This window comes from Pseudonaja textilis, chromosome 3 (assembly GCF_049901715.1).
Source record: "Pseudonaja textilis isolate UNSWEBS1 chromosome 3, rPseTex1.2, whole genome shotgun sequence".
NCBI classification, from domain to species: domain Eukaryota; kingdom Metazoa; phylum Chordata; class Lepidosauria; order Squamata; family Elapidae; genus Pseudonaja; species Pseudonaja textilis.
Window position 1 is genome coordinate 138,836,683 of NC_141992.1, and position 23,449 is coordinate 138,860,131.

The 23,449-nt window shown below is 37.9% G+C and overlaps 2 protein-coding genes across 5 annotated transcripts in view; both read left to right on the forward strand.

The window, feature by feature from the left end:
• The window catches only part of E2F3 (E2F transcription factor 3), a 37,955-nt gene extending 35,510 nt beyond the window's left edge, over positions 1 to 2,445 (forward strand). For all 3 annotated transcript variants that reach the window (XM_087930942.1, XM_087930943.1, XM_026699526.2), the window contains exon 7: positions 109 to 2,445. In XM_087930942.1, coding sequence (XP_087787068.1) covers positions 109 to 374 — 266 coding nt within the window. In that variant the 3' untranslated portion in view covers positions 375 to 2,445. The remainder of the gene's footprint in view (positions 1 to 108) is intronic.
• Positions 2,446 to 6,140: 3,695 nt separating this feature from the next.
• Positions 6,141 to 23,449, forward strand: part of CDKAL1 (CDKAL1 threonylcarbamoyladenosine tRNA methylthiotransferase) — a 299,952-nt gene continuing 282,643 nt past the window's right edge. The window contains exons 1-4 of one of the 2 annotated variants that reach the window (XM_087930944.1): positions 6,141 to 6,595; positions 6,947 to 6,985; positions 9,442 to 9,613; positions 14,787 to 14,899. In XM_087930944.1, the coding sequence (XP_087787070.1) occupies positions 9,447 to 9,613; positions 14,787 to 14,899 (280 nt within the window). In that variant the 5' untranslated portion in view covers positions 6,141 to 6,595; positions 6,947 to 6,985; positions 9,442 to 9,446. The remainder of the gene's footprint in view (positions 6,596 to 6,946; positions 6,986 to 9,441; positions 9,614 to 14,786; positions 14,900 to 23,449) is intronic. The other variant, XM_026699524.2, reaches the window with a different exon arrangement.

Consider the following 23,449-nt stretch of genomic DNA (forward strand, 5'->3'; position numbering starts at 1 on the left):
AGTTAACTTTTACAATAAGCTGGGTGGAAGGCAAAGCATTTATATGTAGCATGGTTGTGAAAGGTTTCTGTATCCAAGTTTTGATATTTTGTTCTCTTACTTATACAGATCTGAACTCTGATAACTCAGGAGGTCCTGACTGTTCAGAAAATGCCACGGCCATCTCCCCATTAGTTTCTACCACTAACCTTTTGCAACAGACAGAGGACCAAATTACTTCAAGTCTTGATGGCCCATTTGTAAACTTGCTGCCACCTTTACTTCATGAAGACTATCTGCTTGGGCTTGGTGAAGAAGAAGGGATTAGTGACCTCTTTGATGCTTATGACTTTGAAAAAGTACCTGCCTTGATGGATGGATTTTTATGCAGCTGATTTTTGTTTCTATTTTCCTTTTAAAAATGAAACCAGAATACCTGCTGACATTCCACACTATCTCTCCTCTTATCTCCTAACCCTTATTCCATTTCAAAGATTAGAAATTATAGTATTTCATATTTATATGGAAATACTTCATAAAATGTACACAGAATGGCAGACTTTCTTATCAGTTACCTAAACCTCAAATTCAGGCAGCTACTGATTTAGTAATTATAAAACAGTGCACAGAGAATTGGAGGAAATGGCTACGCCTATTTTATTCTGGTATACTGTGTCTATAAGTTTCATAAAGGGCTAAAGAACTGTTTTAGCCAAAAATAGCATTTTTTTTCCTTACGATTTCAAGCTGTGCCTTCTGTAAAACATGTCTGTTCAACTTTTTCATTCAAAGAGTAACTGCAGAGAAGTATGCTTGAGATACACAAACAAAAATGTGAAATAGACTTCTTCCAAAGTTATCTAGAAATATTTAAATTCTTATCTGTGCTCCATTTTTGAGCATTCACTTATCACTGAGGATATTAATAAGTCTCAAATAATTGTTAATATGAATAGGTTTTAAAGATATTGCTGTCCAAGGTGAAAGAGAAGGGGTGACCCCAGTCAACGCAGTATATCTGGGTAGCCTCTAAGTAACCTGTTAAAAAAATGAAAAGTTGTGCATATCAGCTGCTTTAGAGAGAGTAGGCAGGGTGGATTGATTCTAGCTTCTATCACTGTCTGTAGAATAGTCCAGTGGATTTTACCTTCTTTCCAAAGAGCTAGTTTTATACAGCCCATCTTCGTATTTGGCTGGTGAACTGCACGCAGTATCAGTTTCTGCATGTAGTCGTCAACCCGTTTCACCTTCAGATTACTGAAGGTGATTATTTTCCCCACTGGAAAGAAATTTTGTAATGAGGAAGTCCCTTGCTATAATATAAAGCAAAGATGCACAGTTCAATTTCACTGTCTGCAAAGTGCAACAGGACTGGCACGTGAAGTTTGTGGTACGAAGTGGGGCTCTGTGTTAAGTGCCTACCAGAATTGCACTGTGGGCTTTATTTTTTAATTTTTTTTGCTGAGAAATACTATTTAAGCCAAGCTTCACTTTTTCAGTACTCTGTGTTTATTTGAGAAGGTTAGTTGCTTTCACTTCCCATTTTGGAAGTTGCTACAAAGCTGACATTTCACCCAAAGTGTAAATAATATACTTGTCAAGATTGTCTTCGCTGAATTTTAATTGATATCTCTTTGCTGACATAATGTGCTTTCTGAAAATGGATAGAATTCATACATGTAAACATAGTTGTATGAAATGTCACTTTGGTTAATTAGTTGAATAGTTTAAGCAGTATACATTAATTTTTCTACATGATGTTTAAAACATTTCTAAAATGTTCGTTTTAAATAATATATGTGCAGGTTTTCTGGTACCATTGAAATGCTGCTACAGACACTCACAAATGAAATGGCTGAGTAATAGTATGAAAGTTGTACGATTGAGCCTTGGAAAATAATTGTGTAAAAAAAGGCAACACATTGAGAACTGTTAAACAGTATTAAATGTGTTTTATATGTATACAAACATGTGCATAGTTAATTGGTTATTTAAGTTGTATGTTCTTAAACTATAGTCATATAACTGTTTTGTACAATAGGAATGAATTTGTAAAGCCTGCAGAGTATTTTATAGTTAGCTTGTTATTTCTTTTAAAAAAAAAACCATAAAACCTTAAATCTGTAAATAAAAAATGTAGTATTTAAGTATGTCATATGAAGAAACAGGAGTTTGTGTACGCATGAATACTTTTATTATATGAAGAGGATCTCTGGGTAGAATAAAATGAAAGGGAAGAAAATAAAATGCCATTTTGTACAATTACATACTTTCCCCAGTGTATCAGCAAAATACTAACCTTAATATACTTTGATTAGTATGTTAGTTCCAAAATGTGTAAAATAATGTAAAAAAAAACAAAAATAAATTTTCATTTGTAAAGGCAACCTGTTCTATAGCTGGGACCTTGCCTTATTAAATGTAACTGACTTTTTAAATGGTAATCAATAAAGCTTTATATCAGTACATACTGTATTAGTTTTTTTCTTAAGGTTTTTTTTTTTCATCTGCTTCAAATTATTTCAAATGCATGTTACCCTCAAAGTGATAAGCAACATATCCTAGTGATATAGAAGTTGACCACCCATTCCAGCTGGTGTTGGCAACAATAAGACTTGCTCTTCTGTACCTTTGGCCATTCGCTAAATAAACAAATAATAAATTCTGTAACTTTTATTACTGCCTACATTCATACAACACAAATTAGTGAATCATGTAGCTAGCTCAAAACTCAGTCTATTCAATTGCAGGTAGTCCTTGACATAACCATTCATTTAATGACCATTTGAAGATACAGTGGCAATGAAAAAAGTGACCAATGACTGGTCCTCGAACTTACAACAGTTGTGAAATCCCCACCAGCCACATGATTAAGAAATCCAGGCATTTGCGAACTGGTATATATTAATGACAACTGCAATGTCCCAGTGCCATGGGATCACGATTTGCAACGTTCTCAACCAGCTTCCAACAAACAAGCCAATGGGGTAGCTGAATATGCTTAAAGATTGTGTGATACACTTCACAACTGCAATGATTACTTAACTGTGACCAAAAGCAGACAGTAAAATTGGGTAAGACTCAGTTGACATAGCAAGAGTAATTCTGCTTAGCAACAGTGATTCTGGTCCCCATTGTGGTCCTAAGTCGGGGATTCCCTGCAGTTTAAAGCTGACTGAGTTATGAAAATCCCAAATTGAATTAAATATTCTCACTGATTGGGAAACAAGATCTATTTCTGTTTTTAGTGTGCTGCTACAATGGTGGACTGCTGACTTGTATTTGGCTTGTGATCAGCAACCATTCCAATATTCTTTTCACGTCTGCTATGACCCAGTTTGACGGTCACTAGTGTAGATAATTGCATTTAGTTTCCTTTTTGTAAGTGAAGAACCTTGAACTTGCCTCCACGTGGACTTGGAAACCCAAGATTATTAGCCCTTCTAGCGAAAACTGCAGCATGCTGTAGTTCAGCAACTTCCTAAGGTCCACAGGTTACCTTCCCTTTGTCTCTGTTTAATTTCCATTGCTTTCAGTTTGCTTTAGCCTATCAAGATCTTTTTGAATCATGCTGAGCATTGATTCTACCATAGCTCTGCATCATCCATGGATCTGATAAGCACAGGTAGTCCTCGACTTACAACAGTTTGTTCAGTGACTATTTGAAGTTACAGCTTACATTGCAGCATCCCCAGGGTCATGTGATCAAAAATTTTGAGCCCTTGGCAACTGACTCACATAACAGTTGCAGTATCCAGAGGGGTCATGTCATCACGTTTTGCAACTTTCTGACAGGCAAAGTCAACAGGGAACCCATATTCACTTAACTGCAGTGATTCACTGTGGTAAGAAAGGTCATAAAAGGAGGAAAACTCACATAACTGGCTTGCTTAACAGCAGAAATTGTGGGCTCAATTGTGATTGTAAATCAAGGACTACCTGTATTCCGTCCATCTCTTCGTTCTGAGTCATTCTGAGTCAATATGACCTTGAATCCAGTCGTGTGGCATTCTACTCCTTTGTCTTAGAGAGAGAAAAAAGATATAAAATAAGAATAAAGTGTGCTTTGATGGGCTCCTAAAATTTTATTTCTACCTAGCTTGAGGCCAAAGGAACTATGCTAAAATTCCAATTCCTAATTGTCTGACAACAGCCACAACCTATCCAAATGTAGTAGAAAAAAGCACGTTCTACAAGGAAGAAACTATTGTAGAACCAAATACAGGTAGTCCTCAACAACCACAACTGAGCCCAACGTTTATGTTGTTAAATGAGGAACGTGTTAAGTGAGCTTTGTCAGAGTATATTCATGAACTGGAATAGAGCTTAGTAACAAGATCAGCCAATGAGAGTGGAGTTGAGGGCTGAAACAAAGAGACTTAAAGGGAGAATCAGCATGGTTTATCTCTGTTCTGTGCTCAGCTCTAAAGTGAAAGAGAAACTAACTAGCTTGCTTGCTTGATGAAAAGCAGAGCTCTGCTCTGAACCTCTGTAACATGTCTGCTTCTGTTTGAGTTTGCTTCATGTTGGAAAAATCTACAACTGGTATTGTAAAATTTACTTTACATGTGTATAAAGAAATTAAATGAAGCCTCAGCCATCTTTGTTTACTTTTCTGGTGCTGAATTTAACACTACAATACTCTGAACCAGCTTTGTCCCACTTGACAACTTTTCTTACCACATTTGTTAAGCAAATCACTGAAATTGTTAAATTAGTTAACATGGTTGTTACGTGAATCTGGCATCCCCCTTGACTTTGCTTGTCAGAAGTTTGCAAAAGGGGATCACATGACCCCAGGACACTGCAACCATCATAAGTATGAACCAGTTGGCAAGCATCCCAATGTAAATCACAGTCACAAGTGTGAAAAATGATCATGTCACTTTTTTCAGTGCTGTTGTAACTTCACATAATCACTAAATGAACTGTTGTAAGTTGAGGACTACCTGTATCAAATTGCATAGCCTGTCCAAAGTAAAAACGCAGCTCAAGCTTTTCCAAAGATCAGTAAGCTGATTTATTGATGAAACTCAGCCTAGTGATTTGATCAGTGCAAATTCACGAACATCTCTTCAAAAAGTCAGTCTTTTGAGCAAATAAATACCTTCGCAACTTACCTTTGCAAATGCTGAAAATATTCAATATGCACGTGTCCTTTCCTTAAAACAGCCACTGCATGATCTCTTAACCCAGAAAGCCAGAAAAGAAAGAAATTATTGTGATTTTGTTGTTCAGTTCTACAGGGTTAAACCTTTAAGTGCTTCGGAGGAAGAGCAAGATGTTGTGTATTATTACTTCAAAGCAGCCATTGGGTGGGGAAGGCAACTCTTTTAAAATGTTGCCAACACATGCTAAGTTCCCACACCTGCATCCCCAAAAGCACATTTTGGAGGGGAATCCAAGGCTCCATATAGCGCTATAAATCACAAACCAACTAACATGCAGCTTACTTAACCTTCATTCTTTGTGTCTATGGAGATTCTCAACTATCCAGCTCATGGCTGTTCTAAAATGTTTTCAAAAGGCAACTGATCTATTCGCCCACCTCTTCACCCTTGAAAATGTTTCAATTCTCATCCAAGAGGCTTCTTCAGTTCATCCAAGAACCGAAAAAGCTTCTTGGGTGAGAAATGAAATGTTTTCAAGGGAAAAAAAAATCCAGTCCAGTTGCCTTTTGAAAATGCAACTTTGGGACTTAGTTCTTCATGGTCATTCCCCCCAGAGTTTATAAATGACGGCTGAAATCCTCTTGATTGTTCTATTGTCTCCACATACACAGATACTGCAAATAAATCCAGTATCTAAGGAATAAATACTGCCTAAAAATCAAGACTTCCCCTGAAACTTGATGTCTATGGAGATTCTCAGTCAATCCAGGTCACGGTCTTGCCAAATATGCTTTTTCCAGAGGTAACTTGTTTTTTCTTTTGAAGACGTTTCGCTTCTCATCCAAGAAGCTTCTTTAGCTCTGAGCTTGTTTGTTTTCCGAGGATGCCTTTTCCATCTTTGCCATTTCATCCGCAGTCCTGGAGCGCCGCGCAAGATGTCCCAAGAAAGAGTTAACCGCTCCCGACTTGGAAGGCTGACTTTCGCCAAGCGAAAAACGAGCCTAGTTTGTCCCCTCCGTCGTACCGTCGCAACGTCTTCCTGTGACGCGTGAAAGGGCGTGGCCACATCATGGCGCTGTGCATGTGCGGCTGCTCGGAGCTGAACTGAGGCGCTTCCAGGTAAGCGGTTTGCTTAATGGAGGGTTGTGGTCGCTGTCAAAGCGTCGCCGGTCGGGGAGGAGAGCGAGATTTCGTCTTCCGTGGGCGGAAGAATAGCTTAGCCCGGTATTGTGTTGTGTTTCCGTCCGGTCCACCGGTGGATGAGATGCGCTGGTTTCTTGTCGTTTGGGGGAGGGAATCCCTTTCTGGGATCTCACCGATCGGTTGCGAAGCGTGATTCCGTATTTCAAGCAGGTGGAGAAAATCTACCTTAGGAGGTCGCCAGGCATCCCAATCGACTTGATGACACCTGATCAGATATATCAGACAATCGAAATGGATGAAATCAGTGTTGGAGCGAAGGCAGTTAATTTTTTTTTTCTAAAATAACACTCTAACTGCGACAGGTGGGTCTCAGCACTTTAAACCGGTGTTTGTTACCCTTAGCAACAAGGATTTCAACTCTCAAATTTCCCGATTAGCATGCAATCACTATTGCAGCCATAAGACAGAAAGATTAGAGTAGCTGCAACATAACAAGAGCACTTAGACTTATATACTGCTTCCCAGGGCTTTACAGCCTTCTCTAAGCGATTTACAGAGTCTGCCTATTGCCCCCAACAATCTGGGTCCTCATTTTACTCACCTGGTAAAGGATGGAAGGCTGAGTCAACTTTTGAGCCTGTTAGAGAAGCTTCTGTTTATTTATCTTTGGTGATGCATGTGATCACTGCTAAGAAATTTCCATTTCCTTTCAGGAAAAAATGCTGAAAGATCCAATACCTAGCAATATTGAGGTAAGGTTTTATTAGAAGATACTATCTGCAGTATTGTATTTTGTTTCCATATGAGTGTCATTTAGCTATTTCGAAAGAAATATTTGATTCTTGTCCTGAACAACAATTCAGCAGTATCGTTTATTTTCTTACTTGCAGCTGCTGTTTTTATTTTTATTTTTAAATTTCTACGGCACCTGACTGTAGCTAATACCTGTTGGCAAGTACAGTTGCTCATTTAGCTAGGATTATAAATACTGAATCCCCTAGCTTTTGAATTACAACAAAATTGCGTTCATATTGTGACATCATTACATAAATACAATGATTAGATACTTGTCTCAGGATTTCTAACACATGACATTTTGTGTGATGTCATTCTTACCTATGCAGTTACCCTTGCTATTGAACAAGTTTGTAGAATGCACCTGTGTATGGTTTAGGTTAATCTTGGGTAATAGGGTTTCTCCTGAATAAAAGTTACTTAGACCTCCTCAGCTGGTAGATTAATTTGGATTATAGTCAACTTCTAAGAAGCGAGAAATGCTAGTTTTTAATCGCCAATTTTCTTTTTCTTCTTTTTTTAAAAGAACACCTGGATTCCTAAAGGGGTATGGAGTTTTGCTGAGAGTTGCGAACATTTTGTAATAAGAGTCTTGTTTAGAGGTGGTTCCTGCCATCTGACCATCTATTTTATTTATTTGTTAAATTTATTTACTGCCCATCTCACTGTGGGGTTACTCTTGGTAACTATATCTATAATTCAGCAGAGTAATTATTGTTTAACTTCCCTGTCAGGTGGCTTCTGAAATTGTGGCTGATAGAATTATTGCCTTTTTACACACCATGAGTTCAGATTGTGATTGAGATAAGAACCTTGGGCTTGCTGCAGTTTGGATGATAATAACTTTGTTAAATGTAAGTGTAGGCAGTGGCAATTTCTAATTATTTTGGCCTGTCTGAATGTTGTAGAGAGCATGACAGTGATGGCAATGTCAAGTATTTGGGACTTCAAGACGGAGTGCTTTTCTGTAATATTGATATCAGATGCATTAAGAATATTTTGCTTTTTCCCCCCCCAAAATCGATCAGCTTGAAAATCACACTTCCAAATTCTTGTGGTATAACCCAATTAGTGGGCTTCTTAGATGTCTCTGATGGATCACCATGTGTAATGGGCAGAAATAATGCCCTTAAGGAACAGGAAGAAGAGCTGCTTATACCAAGACAGTGGGTCAGATAAAAGAAACCTGAGTCTGGGACAGAACTGTAACCTGAGAAAGCATCTGAGGCAAGCCCCTCTCTAGTTCTCATGTAGATAAAGGGAGGGAGAGGGAAAATACATTGTGATCTTAGAATAAAAGTACAGATAGCCCTCAACTTACAAATATTCATTTAATGACCGTTCAGAGATACAACAGCACTGAAAAACGTGACGGATGACCGTTTTTACACTGATAACCACTGCAGCATCCCCATGGTCATGTGATCAAAATTTGTACGCTTGGCAACTGGTTCATATTTATGACGGTTACAGAGTTCCTGCGTCATGTGACCACCTTTTGTGAGCTTCCGGCAAGCAGAGTCAATGGGGAAGCCAGATTCACTTAACTGTGTTACTCACTTAATTGCATTGCTGTGATTCACTTAACAACTGTGACAGAAAAAAAGATTGTAAGGAGGGGCAAAACTCACTTAACTATCTTGCTCAGCAAGAGAAATTTTCAGTTGTGATCGTAAGTCGAGAACTGCCCTTAGTATTGTCCTGCATGACTTTGGTTTTGTGGTCTGGCCAATCTGATATCATGGAAGAGAGTATCCTAACTAGGCCTGACCCAGCAGGGCTGGCTATCAATCTTGTCAGCAGACTAAGAAAGCCCTGCCTGAGGAAATGTGGCTCGCCCACCATTTTTTGTGTGCGTACGGGGCAAAAGCCCTCGCTGAATATTTATAAAACTATTTCTGATAGCTATATAATACAAGCAAACAGTGCTTTGTTTCTAGCTATTCCGGAAAAATAACATGTTATAAATCTTCATATTCTTAAAATGTGGTGCCGAGTTTCAGTATTCGTGCTTTTTCTATTATTTTGAGATTAGTTTGGCTTTCCCTAAGTGATCTTGTTAACTGAAGCCGTGGTTTCATTTATTCTTATTTTAAAGCTCAACTTTCTGACATGAATGAGCAGGGGATTTGCTGGAGGGAGGGGACATGGCAGGTCACCAGGTACTATCTGTAATTTGCATTATGGCTTGGTTGATCCGAATTGCATAATTTATACCATTTGGGCAATGATATCATGATGCACGGGTGATGTTATTGCAGCTTTTGCTGGAGACCTACAAGCAGGTTGCCACTCTTTGAAATGATCTGTTATCCTTGCAGAGTTTGTGGGCGGGGTGTGTGAATAATTGTGCACTACCGCTACAGGGATAAGGATCCTTGCTTTATGCTTTTCCTATATTTCTATCTCCCAGAGAAAATGATTGCGGCTGATGATCTTTGCCTTGAAGACATTGAAGATATTGTGTCGGCACAAGATCCAAAGCCCTTTGATCGTCAGTTCAGTAGAAAAAACATTATTCCTAAAGTGCGAAAACGCCAGTCGCAGAAGAATGTGGAAGTGGATGATCCTCCCCCTAGAGATAGGTACATATTTACCTTTCTTATACCCTGTTTCTCCAACAATATGGCCTTCCCCAATAGGAAGTCCCAGCATGTTTTATAGGCATGAAATGAAATTAAGCCCCTCCCCCCAAATTAAGGCCTATATTAAAACATGGGAAATAGGGGGGGAATGGTGGGGGGGCTTGCTGCTAGGAAGTACTTTTGTTGCACACCCGGATATGGTGCTGCCTGCATTGACCCCGATATGAAGTGCCCCACCAATGCCGAGGTCAACATCCAAACCATTGCTGCTCCCCCCGCCCGAAGATGCAAAGGGGGGGAATTAAGTCACCCCCGAAAAGACAGCCTAGCCATTTTTCCGGGGCTCAAAAAAAAATAAGACCCGGCCTTATTATAGGAGAAACATGGTAATTTTCTTATAATTTATAATTATAAGTAAGATTTTGCCATATAAAGTACGGTACCAATAAAGGAGAATATCTGTAGCTCAGGGTTGAAATGAGGGAGTCCTTGGTGTTCTCTGAGCTTGTTTGTTTCTTGCGGTTCATTACCCAAACTAGGTAACATGATCAGTGCTAGTAATGTCACTAGCGCTGATGGCGTTACCTAGTTAGGGTAATGAGATGTTTGCAAGAAAGCAACCAAGCTCAGAGAGCACCAAGGACCCTTCAAAGTACATTACCTTTAATTTGTATTAGATTGATTTGTGTTTAGCATAGATAATTCTGCTTTTTCAGGTGATGGAAGACGTGGGAATAAGGAATCTGAAATACTGAACCTTAGATAGAAACTCATAAAGCAACTATTGTACATAGTGATAGAGATTATTCTGTTGAGCGGGAGACTTAAAAGTAAAACCAAATGTTAAAAATTCTCTCCACCTACAAATCTTGTTATACTACCTTTTTTTCGGGGTAAGGAACCTTCCTGGAAAGGATGAGTGAAAAATGCCAGGAGCGTATACTAGGAGTGTATGCTCCCAGCAGAGTTACCCAAGGTGTGAAGATCAGCTAGCTTCTCAACTAAACCAAGCAGAAGCATGTACCTGTATCAGAAAGGTCCTGGGGGCAATTTAGTGACAATGACAAGAGGCATCACTTCGTACTGCAATGGTAAACCGTTCCTGTATTTTATCAAGAAAACTACATGGCCAGACAAGATATTGGCAATATCATGTCAGATGATGGGACCTTCAGGTCAGATGAGAGCCCCCATGCTACTGGGAAAGAGCCGAGGACATTTCAGAGTACTCATAGTGTTTATGAAGAATAAATACTTCAGGACACCAAGTTGCTGATGACACCATTCATAAAAAGAAAGCTGCAAAGACATGCATTACATGCCAAGGTCAAAGAAATGAGACTTAACAAAGTTCTCAAACCATTGCACATTGTCTTTAATTTCATTTGCTATCAAAATAAGATTTAGGGTCATCAAGACCAGGGGCCTCCAATCTTGGCAACTTTAAGGCTTGTGGACTTCAACTCCCAGAGTCCCTCAGCCAGCTTTGCTGGCTGAGGGACTCTGGAGTTGAAGTCCCAAGCCTTAAAGCTGCCAAGGTTGGAGACCCTTGATCCAGAGAATATTAGAATGCTGCATGAACAGGAAATGCGTATGCACAATTCCCCAAATCCCTGATTTCAGCCATCCTCCTCTATTTTTCATTTTCGTTCACCGTGTTATCATTTTGTCAAAATCAAGAGCAAATGTTTTTTGTTATTATCTAATATATTTTTACTTTATGTATATTGTCTAAGCCAGTGATCGGGAACAGGGGTAAATTACCCCAAATGGGGTAAAAGTGAAAATCTGGGGGTAATGAGGAGGTTGCGCTGGCCAATGGCAGAACTATCGGCATAGCAGCAGTTATTAAAACACCCTTGAGGCAAATTTATCCCCTCCACCCCACCCTTGTTTCCTGGGTCGGAAATGACTCCAGGCTAGATTCTGCAAGAGCCGCGCCGCCCGTTTTTTTAGGGAAGGCGAGCTTCTGGCATAGGGCAGAGCATTTTGGGAAAAGGGACGCTTTCCCCCGCTGCGATGACCGCATGCGCTTTTCGCGCAGTTTGTGTCACCGTGGCTCCCAAATATCATCCTCCCTTCCCGCTTCCTCGCCCCCAGGCCCTGCCTGCCTGCCAACTAGCCAGCCAGCCCGGCTCCCTCCCCGAAGCCTCTCATCACTGCCAGGCACACAGGAAGCGAAGAGGCACCTGCAACTGCCGCCTTGGCCCCGAGAAAATTCCCAGAAGCCCTCGGGAAGCCTGGTGACATTTCATTCCCTGGAGCGAGCTATCCCGCCTTCTTCCCAGCCGCGGGGTGGGGTGGGGGGAGGGCACCTCCTCCCGCCTCGACCTCCAAATTATGTGTCAGCAGCCTGAGGTGGCCGGGGAGGGGGAGAGGCCGGGAGGGGGGCGTCATTTTTCTGACGCTGCCTTGGCTTCCCTTCGCAAGACCGGCGGTCTCCGACTTGCGTGCGCGCGCGTGCGTGCCTTCGCGGAGGAGTCAGGGTGGCAGCTCCGCTTGGTGCGAGTGCGAACTGGTGGCCAGCCTTGACTCAGCTGGATACAGGGGGAAGGCGGCGTGTGTGTGTGTGGGGGGGGACGACAGATCTTGTGCAACCATCTTCCCTTGTGGAGTCAGAGCTGCAGTTTCAAAGTCTCCGCAAACTTTCATTTGCTGGCCTCAAAACCACGCCGCGGCCAGGGAAAGGTGACTGGGCCAGCTACCTCGTCTTCTTTCAGGGACTCTCCTGGAGTGACTCAGGGACAGGATGGCACCCGGAGCAGTTTTGGCTTGGAGGCTTTCCTTTCTCTCTTTCTGCCCCGTTTCTTTTCCTTGAGAGGAGCACGACATCACACACACACTTGCCAAATCTGGGGCTTTGATCTTCAGCAGCTGCAGCTGCATTTTCTAAAGCTGTGTGTGTGTGCACGCGTTATGTTCAGTGCACAGAAACTGCCTTTATTATATACCACCCCATGGCTGGTGTGCAATATGTTCCAGTAAAAATAATGCACATCTTTATTAAATTTGGTGCATCCTGCTAATTCGGTACACAGCCTGTCAGTCAGGGTTACAACTTTTCCAGTCATTGTCTTTTTCACCCTTCAGATGACATCAATTAGAAAAAGAATATACCAGGAAGAATTCCTTGATTATGGGTTTACCCAAATTGACGACAAAGGAATAATGAAACCACAGTGTGTTGTTTGTTTGAAAGTACTGACTGCAGAATCTTTGAAAAAGAGTCAATTGAAGAAACACTTGGATAATTTGCACCCACATCTGGCTTCAAAACCACGGGAATATTTTGTCAATTTGGAAATGTCTGTCAAAAGACAAAGATTGGACAGCAGCTTTAGAGGTACATTCAGTCAATGTTCAGCATCCAAGGCTAGCTTTGAAGTGGCCTGGTTGATTGCCCGAAACAAAAAACCTTATACTATTGGTGAGGATTTGGTTAAACCAGCAGCTTTGAAAATGGCAGAGATTATGTGTGGTCAGAATGAAGCCAAGAAACTAAATTGTGTGCCCTTGTCTGCAAGAGTTGTTAAAGAAAGAGTTTCTATTTTAGCAAAAAATGTGAGGCAACAAGTTATTTCCTCAGTAAAAGAGAGTAAATACTTTGCTATTCAGCTAGATGAGACTACGGATGTTAGTAGTAATTCTCAGCTGATGGTATATGTCCGCTACAAAGGTTTACATTTAATTGAAGAGGAATTGTTGTTTTGTTCTCCTCTTGACTTGCGATCTCGTGGAATTGATATCTTCAATAAAGTTAATGAATACTTTAATGACGTCAATTTAAAGTGGGAAGACTGCCTTGCTGTGTCTGTTGATGGAGCTCCAGCTATGTTGGGTCATGTTAATGGTTTTGTGGCTTTTGTGAGAGAGAGAAACCCAAAAGTTGAAGTAAACCACTGTATTATCCATCGTCAGGCTCTGCTTGTGAAACATTTGGAACCTACATTAGAGGCCGTCATGCATGATGTTATGAAGATTGTCAATGTTGTCAAAGGACATGCACTAAACACGCGATTATTTCGTGAATTATGTAAAGCTGGTGATGCTGAATATACAGACCTACTTTATCATACTGAAGTGAGGTGGCTCTCACGTGGAAATGTTCTGAACCGAGTGTGGGCTCTCAAAACTGAACTTGAAAGTTTTATGGTTGAGAAAAAGCATGTTCTTGCAGAGAAGTTTACAAACCCCTTGTGGGTTGCACATCTTGCATATTTAGCAGATATGTTTGAGCATGTTAATGTATTGAACAAAGAATTGCAAGGAAAAAACATAAATATAATTTCAGCCAGAGAAAAGATTTCTGCATTTGGATCAAAGCTTTCATATTGGAGGCAAAAAGTTGAACAGAAAAAGATAGCTACCTTTTCAACGTTAGCTTTGTTCTTGGAAGATTGTGAAAATATTACTTTTGAAGACAAGGATACAGTTATAAGGCATCTTACTAAACTCAAAGAGCGGTTCTCTGATTACTTTCCAGATCTTGATTCACATGCTGTCAGTTGGATTGTAGACCCCTTTAAATGTGAAATTTGTGCTGTACCAGAAGAGCCTCAAGGGTTGGCAGAGTCACTTCTTGAGCTTCGATGCAGTAATGAAGCACAGATTGCATTTGAAAACAAAGCAGATCTTTCACATTTTTGGATGTCAACACCTGCAAAGGCCTTCAAAATTGCACATGAGGAAGCATTCAAAAAGTTGCTGCCTTTTGCAACAACCTACCTTTGCGAACAAGGATTTTCCACTCTTACGAACATAAAAACAAAGACAAGAAATCGATTGGACCCGGAAGACTGTATCCATATTGCTCTGACATCAAAATGTCCCAATATTGATGATCTCGTATCCAAGATGAAGCAACATCATTTCTCCAAAACCTGAAGTTTTCAAATAAGTTGAAGCTTTCAAAGTAATTTTAAATACAGTATTTGAATTCAAAATGTTATTGGATGTATGATTTCCTTACTTTCAAATCAAGGGGGTAACGTCTGCGTTTATAAATTTTTTGGGGGTAAGAGGTAAAAAGTTCCCTGACCCTGGTCTAAGCGTTGCAATACTTTCCCTCTCAGGGAATATTTTAGGGTTTGTGAGTTTCCTTGGTATCTGTAATCACTGCTGGACAAATTTTTCTAGTGTGGGGAAATTTATTACGTGTCTTTTAACTTGACAGTGTGATTCCTGGTATACAGAAAATCTGGATACGTACATGGGGATGTTCCCATAATAGTTCAGATGGCGAATACATGGCTGGACAGCTAGCTGCTTATGGATACAGTATAACAGGTAAATGAGTTGAACATGTTATATTTCTTTCAAAGGTTTTATTTTCAAAATGAGATTTAAATATGCTGTTTTCTTTGTGTTTGCTCTTTATTTATATTCTTTTCAGGATGTAGATTCTTCTGTGCTTATTTAAAAATTAAATCAAAATAAAGCAGTGCCTTGAGTAATTGGAATCATTTTCATTGGTTAGCTAATACACATGTTGAGTAGTTCCGGTGGGGCAGATTTTGAGGTTTCCTTTATAAATCCCATTTCCAGTTGTTTATTTTAGTCACTCTATTACGTAGATCAAGTAGACTTGCTTAATTTACAGGTGTTATAGTAAAGTCTTATTGGAGAATACAAGCCTAGACTACTAAGGAAAATCTTAATGTCATAGACTGGATGGAAGGTTTGGGAAAAAAGGGAGGTTATCTATTCACTGATCAAACATGTATAATTTCCTGTTTAAATTTATTTTCAATATGTGTGAAATATTTTATTGCTGTTCCTATTTTTATATTTAAAACTTTTGGCTTCAAATCACAAGGGGGCTTCTAAGTGTTAAAAACATGAATTTTATACCTGCCTTGGCTTCCTAAGAGAAAATAAGGAGTTAAATGCATTACAGTAAATAAAATGTTACAAACAGCTGTTCATTAAGATTGCTTTGCAGACAGCTACATTCAGAATACAAAGTTGGATGTCAGGAAGATGTCAGGGTAGAGTTAAAGCATGCTTGCTTTCTCAGAAGGAGACTATAATGCATAAATAATGCCTCCCATAATTTCTACAATGTTTTTGCCATATATATCATTGAATTCCTAGCCATTGCCAATATTTGATATAACACTTTACATGCTGCATTTAAATATTATTTGAAGTTCCTTAATTTCCAACTATCATCAAAAATACTTTTTATCTATCCTGTTTCATGCTTTACAGATTTTAATTTGTGTTTTGACAACATAATTGTTTAATTTATAGATTTTTGTTTAAAAATGGCTGTTCACTAATAGGATAAAATAATGACAGTGAATAATAATTTTTGTATAATTGATGTATGTTTAACATACACTAGGTGGCAGTATTAAATAGCTTTTTGAGTTGACTTATTAAATTTTGAAATTAATCTGTCATGCTTTCTAATTATTTTTAAGCCATACTTATGATTTTGATCTATTTCTTCAGTTGAAATTGTAATTCAAAGAACTATTGATAGAATGGTATTAAATATTTTGGTCTTTGTTTAATTTTCTGGCTACAATAATGGAATTAATAGATTTCTGTCTATTTACTAATTGATAGATTATCAAAATCATATAGCTAACTTTTGGCATATTTATGGATTCAATGTTAAATTTTCTATTAAATTTTTTTAGCTCTTTGAATTTTAAATTCCAGATGCATATTTTTTAAAAATATGATTCTTCATTCTTAAACTTTTACCTACACAATATTTAAGATATTGGTTTTACATATGTCTTGTATAGTAATGCTTGTACTATACTGTTTGAAAAAGCTTAAAGATCTAAAATTTTGGTACTAATTGCTTTGTAAGTTTCAGAGCAGCACAATATAAATGATATTCATCAGAAGATATTGCAGTTATGTCTGTCTATCCGCCCGTCCATCCATCCAACCAACTATACATACATACATATATTTATATATACATGATCTATTATTAAAACAATGGCTTTATTGTAGCATATGATTTAAATTGGCAGTGATTGTTTGGATTTTTAAATACTGGTGGATATTGATTCAGAATGTACTTTTCTGTATTGTGGTGCTGAAAAGTGAAAATGTTTCGTGTGGCAGTCGACCGAAAAGATATTGGAAGTAAAAATATTAGTATTAAAAGACTCTTGTAGAAATCCATAGTGCAGTTTTAATTGGCCTCAAAAATAAGAATTCACGGTTGTAAGCTTACACAAAAGCTTACAGTCAAAAGAATTTTAAGAATCTTCTACAGTTTGGTCCATGACACTCAGCTTTTCGTTTAGTGACATTTAAAAGTTACAATGGCCCTGAAAAAAGTGACTTATGACACTTTTTCACCCTTACAAAACCCCTCAGTCACATGATCAAAATTCAGACATGTGACAACTGGCACGTATTATGAAGGTTGCAGTATCCTGGGGTCATATGATCCCCTTTTGCAATTTACTGAGAAGCAAAGTCAAAGGGAAGCCAGATTGACTGAACCGTAGTGTTACTCCCTTAACAAGTACCTTGGCAAGGAAGGTTGTAAAATGGGGCAAACCTCATTTAAAAAAGCAATAGCAATAGAAGTTCTGGGCTCAATTGTGACTGTAAGTCAATAACAGCAAATAGGTACTTTATAAAATGGTTTATAGAAAGAACGGAAGTTTTTTCTTTCTCAGTTGATTGGATCAGAACATTTTTAAAGAAATCATCAATGTGGAATAATCAGTTTATTTATGTTCTTAGGCATTTGTCCCCTACTCTCTCAGCAATCTGACACACTCATTTTTGGAGGCTTACAAATACAACAGAAACCAAATGCAAAAATTCAGAAAAGGCCTAAAAATTATAAAGCGTACAATAATAAACAAAAGAGCTGTCAATGACCCAAACACCTTCTTGAAGAACGTATCGTATGTAGCATAGGAGGATATCTAATCTCAAGCGGGAGACCATTCCAAAGGGCCTTGGACTGCCACAGGAAAACACACCCACCCACACCCAGACACCTGCATACACACTTACAAGCATTGTCTGTCTTGACCTCCAGAGTGTGGGGAACAGTCAATTGCCACCCAATCCTATGATAGTCAGAGATCATATATATATATATTTTAAAGGATGAGATAATTGAACTCTGCCACAATGCTTAAATTGTATCTTCGGGTTTGTTGGTAATATGCTTCTAAATGTTAATTGCTTGGTAGGAACAAACGATAAATGGATGTTAAGGTACTGCCGCTACTGGTAACTGAATGTTGACATTTTAACATAGGGCGTATCTGTGCAGTCTGTGGCCTACAAGGTATTGGTGAACTGCAGTTCATAGTATTAAATACTGACTATGCTAACTGGGCTTCTGGGAGTTGTAGATTACCAACTTTAAGTATAGTGTAATTTATGAATGCCATTGTGATTTGATCAACAACCACTGGTATGGTTCATACAGCATGCCAATTTAAAATTTGGCTTATTTGGTTTTGGTTGAGCATGTTATATAAATCCCGTCATTATGGTTTGGAACCACCAATCTGTGGCGTAGCGTGATAACTGAATCCAGCCAATGGTGGTTTAAACAACAAACCGTTAATATAACTTGTAAATCTAATTGTCATGTTGCTAGATGTAGATTTCAGATCAACACACATGGTTTGTATAATGTTTCAGTATCTTTCAGACATCCTCAGCTTAAACTTTTTATTGGTATCTAATTCAGAAAGTGAAGTATATCAAAACAAAGGTATGTTTCTATGCCTTCATTTTTGTTTTTGTTCTTTCAAATGTCTTCCCCTAGGAGCCTGCCAGAATTGACGTGGTAGATGCCATATTTCTGTCAAAGAATGTTCTTTATTTTATTTACTTCTTAACTTGTTCACCTAAGATGCATCTGGAGTCTTTCCCTCCTTCCTTAACATACAGATGGAAAGTCAGCTAAGTGCTATCGCAGAAGGACTGACTTGGATGTCTTCTCAAAGACTAAAATGGTTGAGCTGCCAACCTGAGATGAATGTAGTTTGAGATATGCAGTCAATGGCATGCTTGTGAATATTTTTTGGCATTTCTGGCCCATCACAATGAAACATTATTGGGTATAAAAGCAAAGGGAGAGACTCCCACTGAGTAGAAGACACTGACATTTGTCTTGCATGTCAAAATCCTTGGCGCTGGGATCTACTTACAATGCAGAGCAACTTTGTCTTGGATGATTATAAATAGCTTTTTGACTTCATCCAGCCAAAAGTGAATAGCTGTTGATTAGTAAAAGGTATTGCAATATAGAAGAGTGGGCCTTTTGGCTCAGCTTTAAATATATGACAGATTTCTTGGCTGCTTATATATTTGTAAGACTTTTCAGACCTTGAGAGTTCATTGGCTTTATTTCAGAGTGAAAAACATGCTTGCTCATTGGTTCTGTTTGCAAAACTGGGAAACTAAATTATTCTTCGATCTGCAAAAAGTAGCTCCTTATTGATGGGGTGGTATTGTTTTGTCCTTCACAAAGTACCTAAGATCTAATCTAACATGCAAAAAAAAAAAGAAAGGAATAGAATTTGCACTATATAGATGTGTAAGTTTTCCAAGTTTTAGTTACACGCTTGTCTTAATTGGTATGAATAGAAAAGAATATAACTTACTTTTAGAATAGATTTGGAGTTTTGGAAAGAGCTTTATAATTGGAAACTTCTGCTTGGTTGTATTGGATTAAGCTATACTGAATATTGTGACAGTTTAAGTCTGAATAAACATTCTATAAGAGATGAGTTTTTCACAATCTGAGTTGAGAATTTTCCTTATCTATGTACTTCTCTGTGCCAAACAGATTCAGAGTGGATCTAACAAATGTTTCAAAACAAAACATGAGAAAATATACCAGTAATAGAAACTTCAGGGAGATTTCGAAGACTTGCTTTCACATAAATCATAGTGTTCAACTATGGGAAACAAAGTATTTCCTATAATGTATTTTTCACACAAAACCATTGGAAAAAAAGGTATGTGAAAACATACCTGAAGAAATCAGATTTTAGTTTGTTTTGACTGAAAACTTCTCTAAGATAAGCATGAAAAGTCCGAGTTCCATGTCTTATACGACTAACCATTTCTATGGAAAGGACTTCATGCGCGTGGCATTTCATATTTCTCATTCATGTAGCTGATTAGCTCTTAGCAGACTGATGTGTTTTAGGACTAGGATGAATTCATATGTTTAACCATTATGGTAATAACAGAACGTGCTCAGAATACTGATGAGGGAACCCCTGTAGAAATAGCTTCTGTTTTGTAGTAGTCAGTAGACTTCTGGACCTAATTCAGAGTACTAATCATTTCCTATAAAAACTATATATGTTCCCCTCATAAAATTCCCCTCAAGAGATGACAGAGACATGGACTAGAAGAGGTATCTCCAAACTTGACAACTTTATGACTTGTGGACTTCAACTGTCTGAATTCCTCAGCCAGCCACACAAATTCTGGAAGTTAAAGTCCACAAATCTTATAGCTGCCAGGTTTGGAGACCCCTAGACTAGAAGTCAGGCCTTCTTTGTGGTTGCCTTCACTTTATGGATCACACTGCCCTCAGGCAGATGCTCAACTCCTTCGCTCTTGACAGTCAGGAAGATCCTGAAAATAAATTTCTTTCCAAATGGGCACTCAGTTGGTCAATGTATTTTTAGCTAGTTTTGTCAGAGTTTAATTACACTTTTATTAAAGCTGCTGTTTATGGTTCCTCTTTCAGTTAATTTTTTATTCTACATCAATAAAGCGTATTTTGAATGGACGGTCTAAAATGATGAATAAACCATAATAAATGAGCTGCAGAGGAGTGCAGAGATAACCTTGAAGAAGGAATCCAAGAATACTTGCATGAAGGTTGGCTTAGCACTGGGAAGGAGAAAGGGTGGGGGAAGGAGAGCAAAACTACCACAAGATGGTCCCACCTATTGGATTCTTTCCCTTATTGGATTCTTTTGAGGAAGGTTTTGAGCTCCTATGCAAGGTTTAATTATAGCAATCCTTCATTTGCTTCTTGTCACAAGCATACCCTAGGGCTGGGAGGAATCCCAGTCTTCCATGCAAATTTATTTTACTGACCATAAGGGTGAAAACTGCTGTCAGAATTAATAACGATGAGTGCTAATTATAGTTAGATCATACATCAGGCATCTGTCCTATTGAAGATGAGGTGTATTTCATAGTCACACTATCAACAATAAGAAGGGCAACTGGGAAAAAAATTGTGTTCATTTTTACTTTGGCCATTTTTAAGAATTGGGAGCATAACATATGTTTCCTTATTAATTTAGACCTGCAAAACAATACATTTGCCAGAAGATGGCACTGTTTATGTTTGCAGTGAATAACCTGGACCAGAGCTTCTTCAGAAACACTGAAGTGATACTGTTGTTTTTTAAAAAAATAATTTTTATATTTAATTTTTTTAGTTATGTTGTATATCTAATTAGGAATAATGCTATGATCGGGCATTTTTGTTACTAAGGTTGGATTATATTTTTTTTAAAAAAAATATGGTCAATGTTAAAAGGTGGTACTGAATTTGTTAGAATTATTTTTAAAAAACTGAATATCTTCAAGGTGTGTAATATCATAGGAGAGATAATTTTGCTTCCATACCAGTTAGTATATAACATTATTTAGCAACCCTGTTAAATTGAACTATTAGACACTTCATTAATATATTTATTTTGTGTAGTAATGAAACATCTTCTTAAAGCACTCTTAACTAAATTTCAAGTATTTTATGAAATCAAGATTCTTAAAGATATTTTTTAATACTGGCTTCTGTATGAAGCATAGAAAGTAAGGGTGCTGCATTATATTATCAGCTGTCTCTGGAAATATTATAAAATCAAGCTGTATACCAATAAGGGTTTTTTTTTGTTTTGTTTTGAAGTTAGTGATGTGCTACAAATTGGACTTCCACTGTCCAGTTAAAGTACCATATGCTCTGAATTTTGTTTTTGTTTTGTTTTTTAAATTTTAGTCCTTTTTAACCAGTGATTCTCATTTGTAAGCCTAGAAACAGAGAATATTAAACAATTGTGCTTATCATAAAGACTAGATGTTACTAGAAATTCTAGGCCTCCTATGTATTTTTGTAATGTTCATATGCTTAAGTTGTGGGTGTATCTTTGCCGAGTATTGAAAGATTTTAGAAAAAGACCCAAAGGCAGTCAAAAACAAACATATTTGTAACAGTTTCCTGTCTCCCTTTTCCTTGTTACACTTTAGTAGGAGATAAACATGAACAGATAAGTAAGCAGACTGCATGCTTTTTAAAGTAACATATTTTCTTTAATGTGCTTATGAAGGGCAACATTCAAATTCCTGCATAATTCTGTTTTAAATAACTCTGTTGCACTATATGCTGTATTTATTTTGAAGTAACTCTGTAATTCCTCCCTTATTTTCTTAGGCTTTTAAGATTTAAAGCTTAAATGTGTTCTTATGACTACGAGCCTAGAATAAACTTTGCTTCATGTAATTTCATTTAGGACTATTTGAAAGTTTGTTAAGTGTTTTTGTAGGAAAACATGATTTAACTTGATTTAACTTGTTAAGTATTATAGTTGATAAGTGAACTTTAGTATAATACAGTGTCTGGATGATTAATAGTAAGATTTATTTATTTAATAAGTATTGCAATCCAAAAAGCTTAGTTACTGCATTAGTAGTTCTATCTTTATTTTTCTAATTTCAGCTTATTGCACCACTTTGATTTTAAAGAGAAAATGAAAAGAAAAAGATACATTTATTTTTGAGCGAGGAAAAAAATCTCTAGTGGAGACAGCACTTTTTCTCATTTACAGTTCACTTGTTTAATTCCTGGCTCCAGCCTCCCAAATTGAACATCATCTGCCAGAAAAATGATTTCTCTTCATTGAAGCTTGGAATAGTTCAGACTCAAGGCTATAACCAAGACTGTTGTTGCCAGAAATATATTTCATTCAGTATTTGATATCACATTAGGTGCATTAAATGTAATTTGTTTGGCTAAGTGTATTATAAATGCACGCATTATGTGGAAAGAAAACTGAGAAGACTGTTCTTATTTCTAATTTAAAAAATGGGAAATCAGTTAAAAAAAATGAAACTTGACGATTGTCTTGTTAAAGCAGGGGTCCCCAAACTTGGCAACTTTAAGACTTGTGGACTTCAACTCCCAGAATTCCTCAGCCAGCATAGCTGGCTGGAGAATTCTGGGAGTTCAAGTCTACAAGTCTTAAAGTTGCCAAGTTGGGAGACCTCTATTAAAATATGCCTTCTTGAGATATGTAATTCAGTCAATATATTAGTTAAATATTTAGGCAAACCATCCTTATGCAACATAACATTCAAGTAATAATGCCAGCAGAATCTATTACCTTTCCATTTTCCATTAGAACTCATTCAAAGATAGATGCACAAAGAAACAATTTAAACATGACTCAAAGAACTAAAGGAACATTGCCATAATGACACTTCCAACAAGCTAAACATTTCCTGAATAACACATCCATATATAAGAAATGTATCAGAACATGCCAGCAAATCACTCTGACCACTAGGCCTCACAAACCCACAAAAAAATGCTACAAAATTTTTTGTGTAGACCCAAAGATTGGATGCCTCACCATTATCTTCAGAGAGAGTTGCCCAGAATTGCAACTTAACATAGGGCAAATCGAACGCTAATTACAGCAAAAAATCCAGGCCCACCAGGAAGAACTTTTGACCTGAAATACCTAGCAGCCATTCATGCCCTCAGAATGAACCACACATTTGACTGGGATAATGCAGAAACAATGGACAAAACAGTCAAAGAGTGGAGAATTCCTGGAAGCCAGGCAATCAAATGTC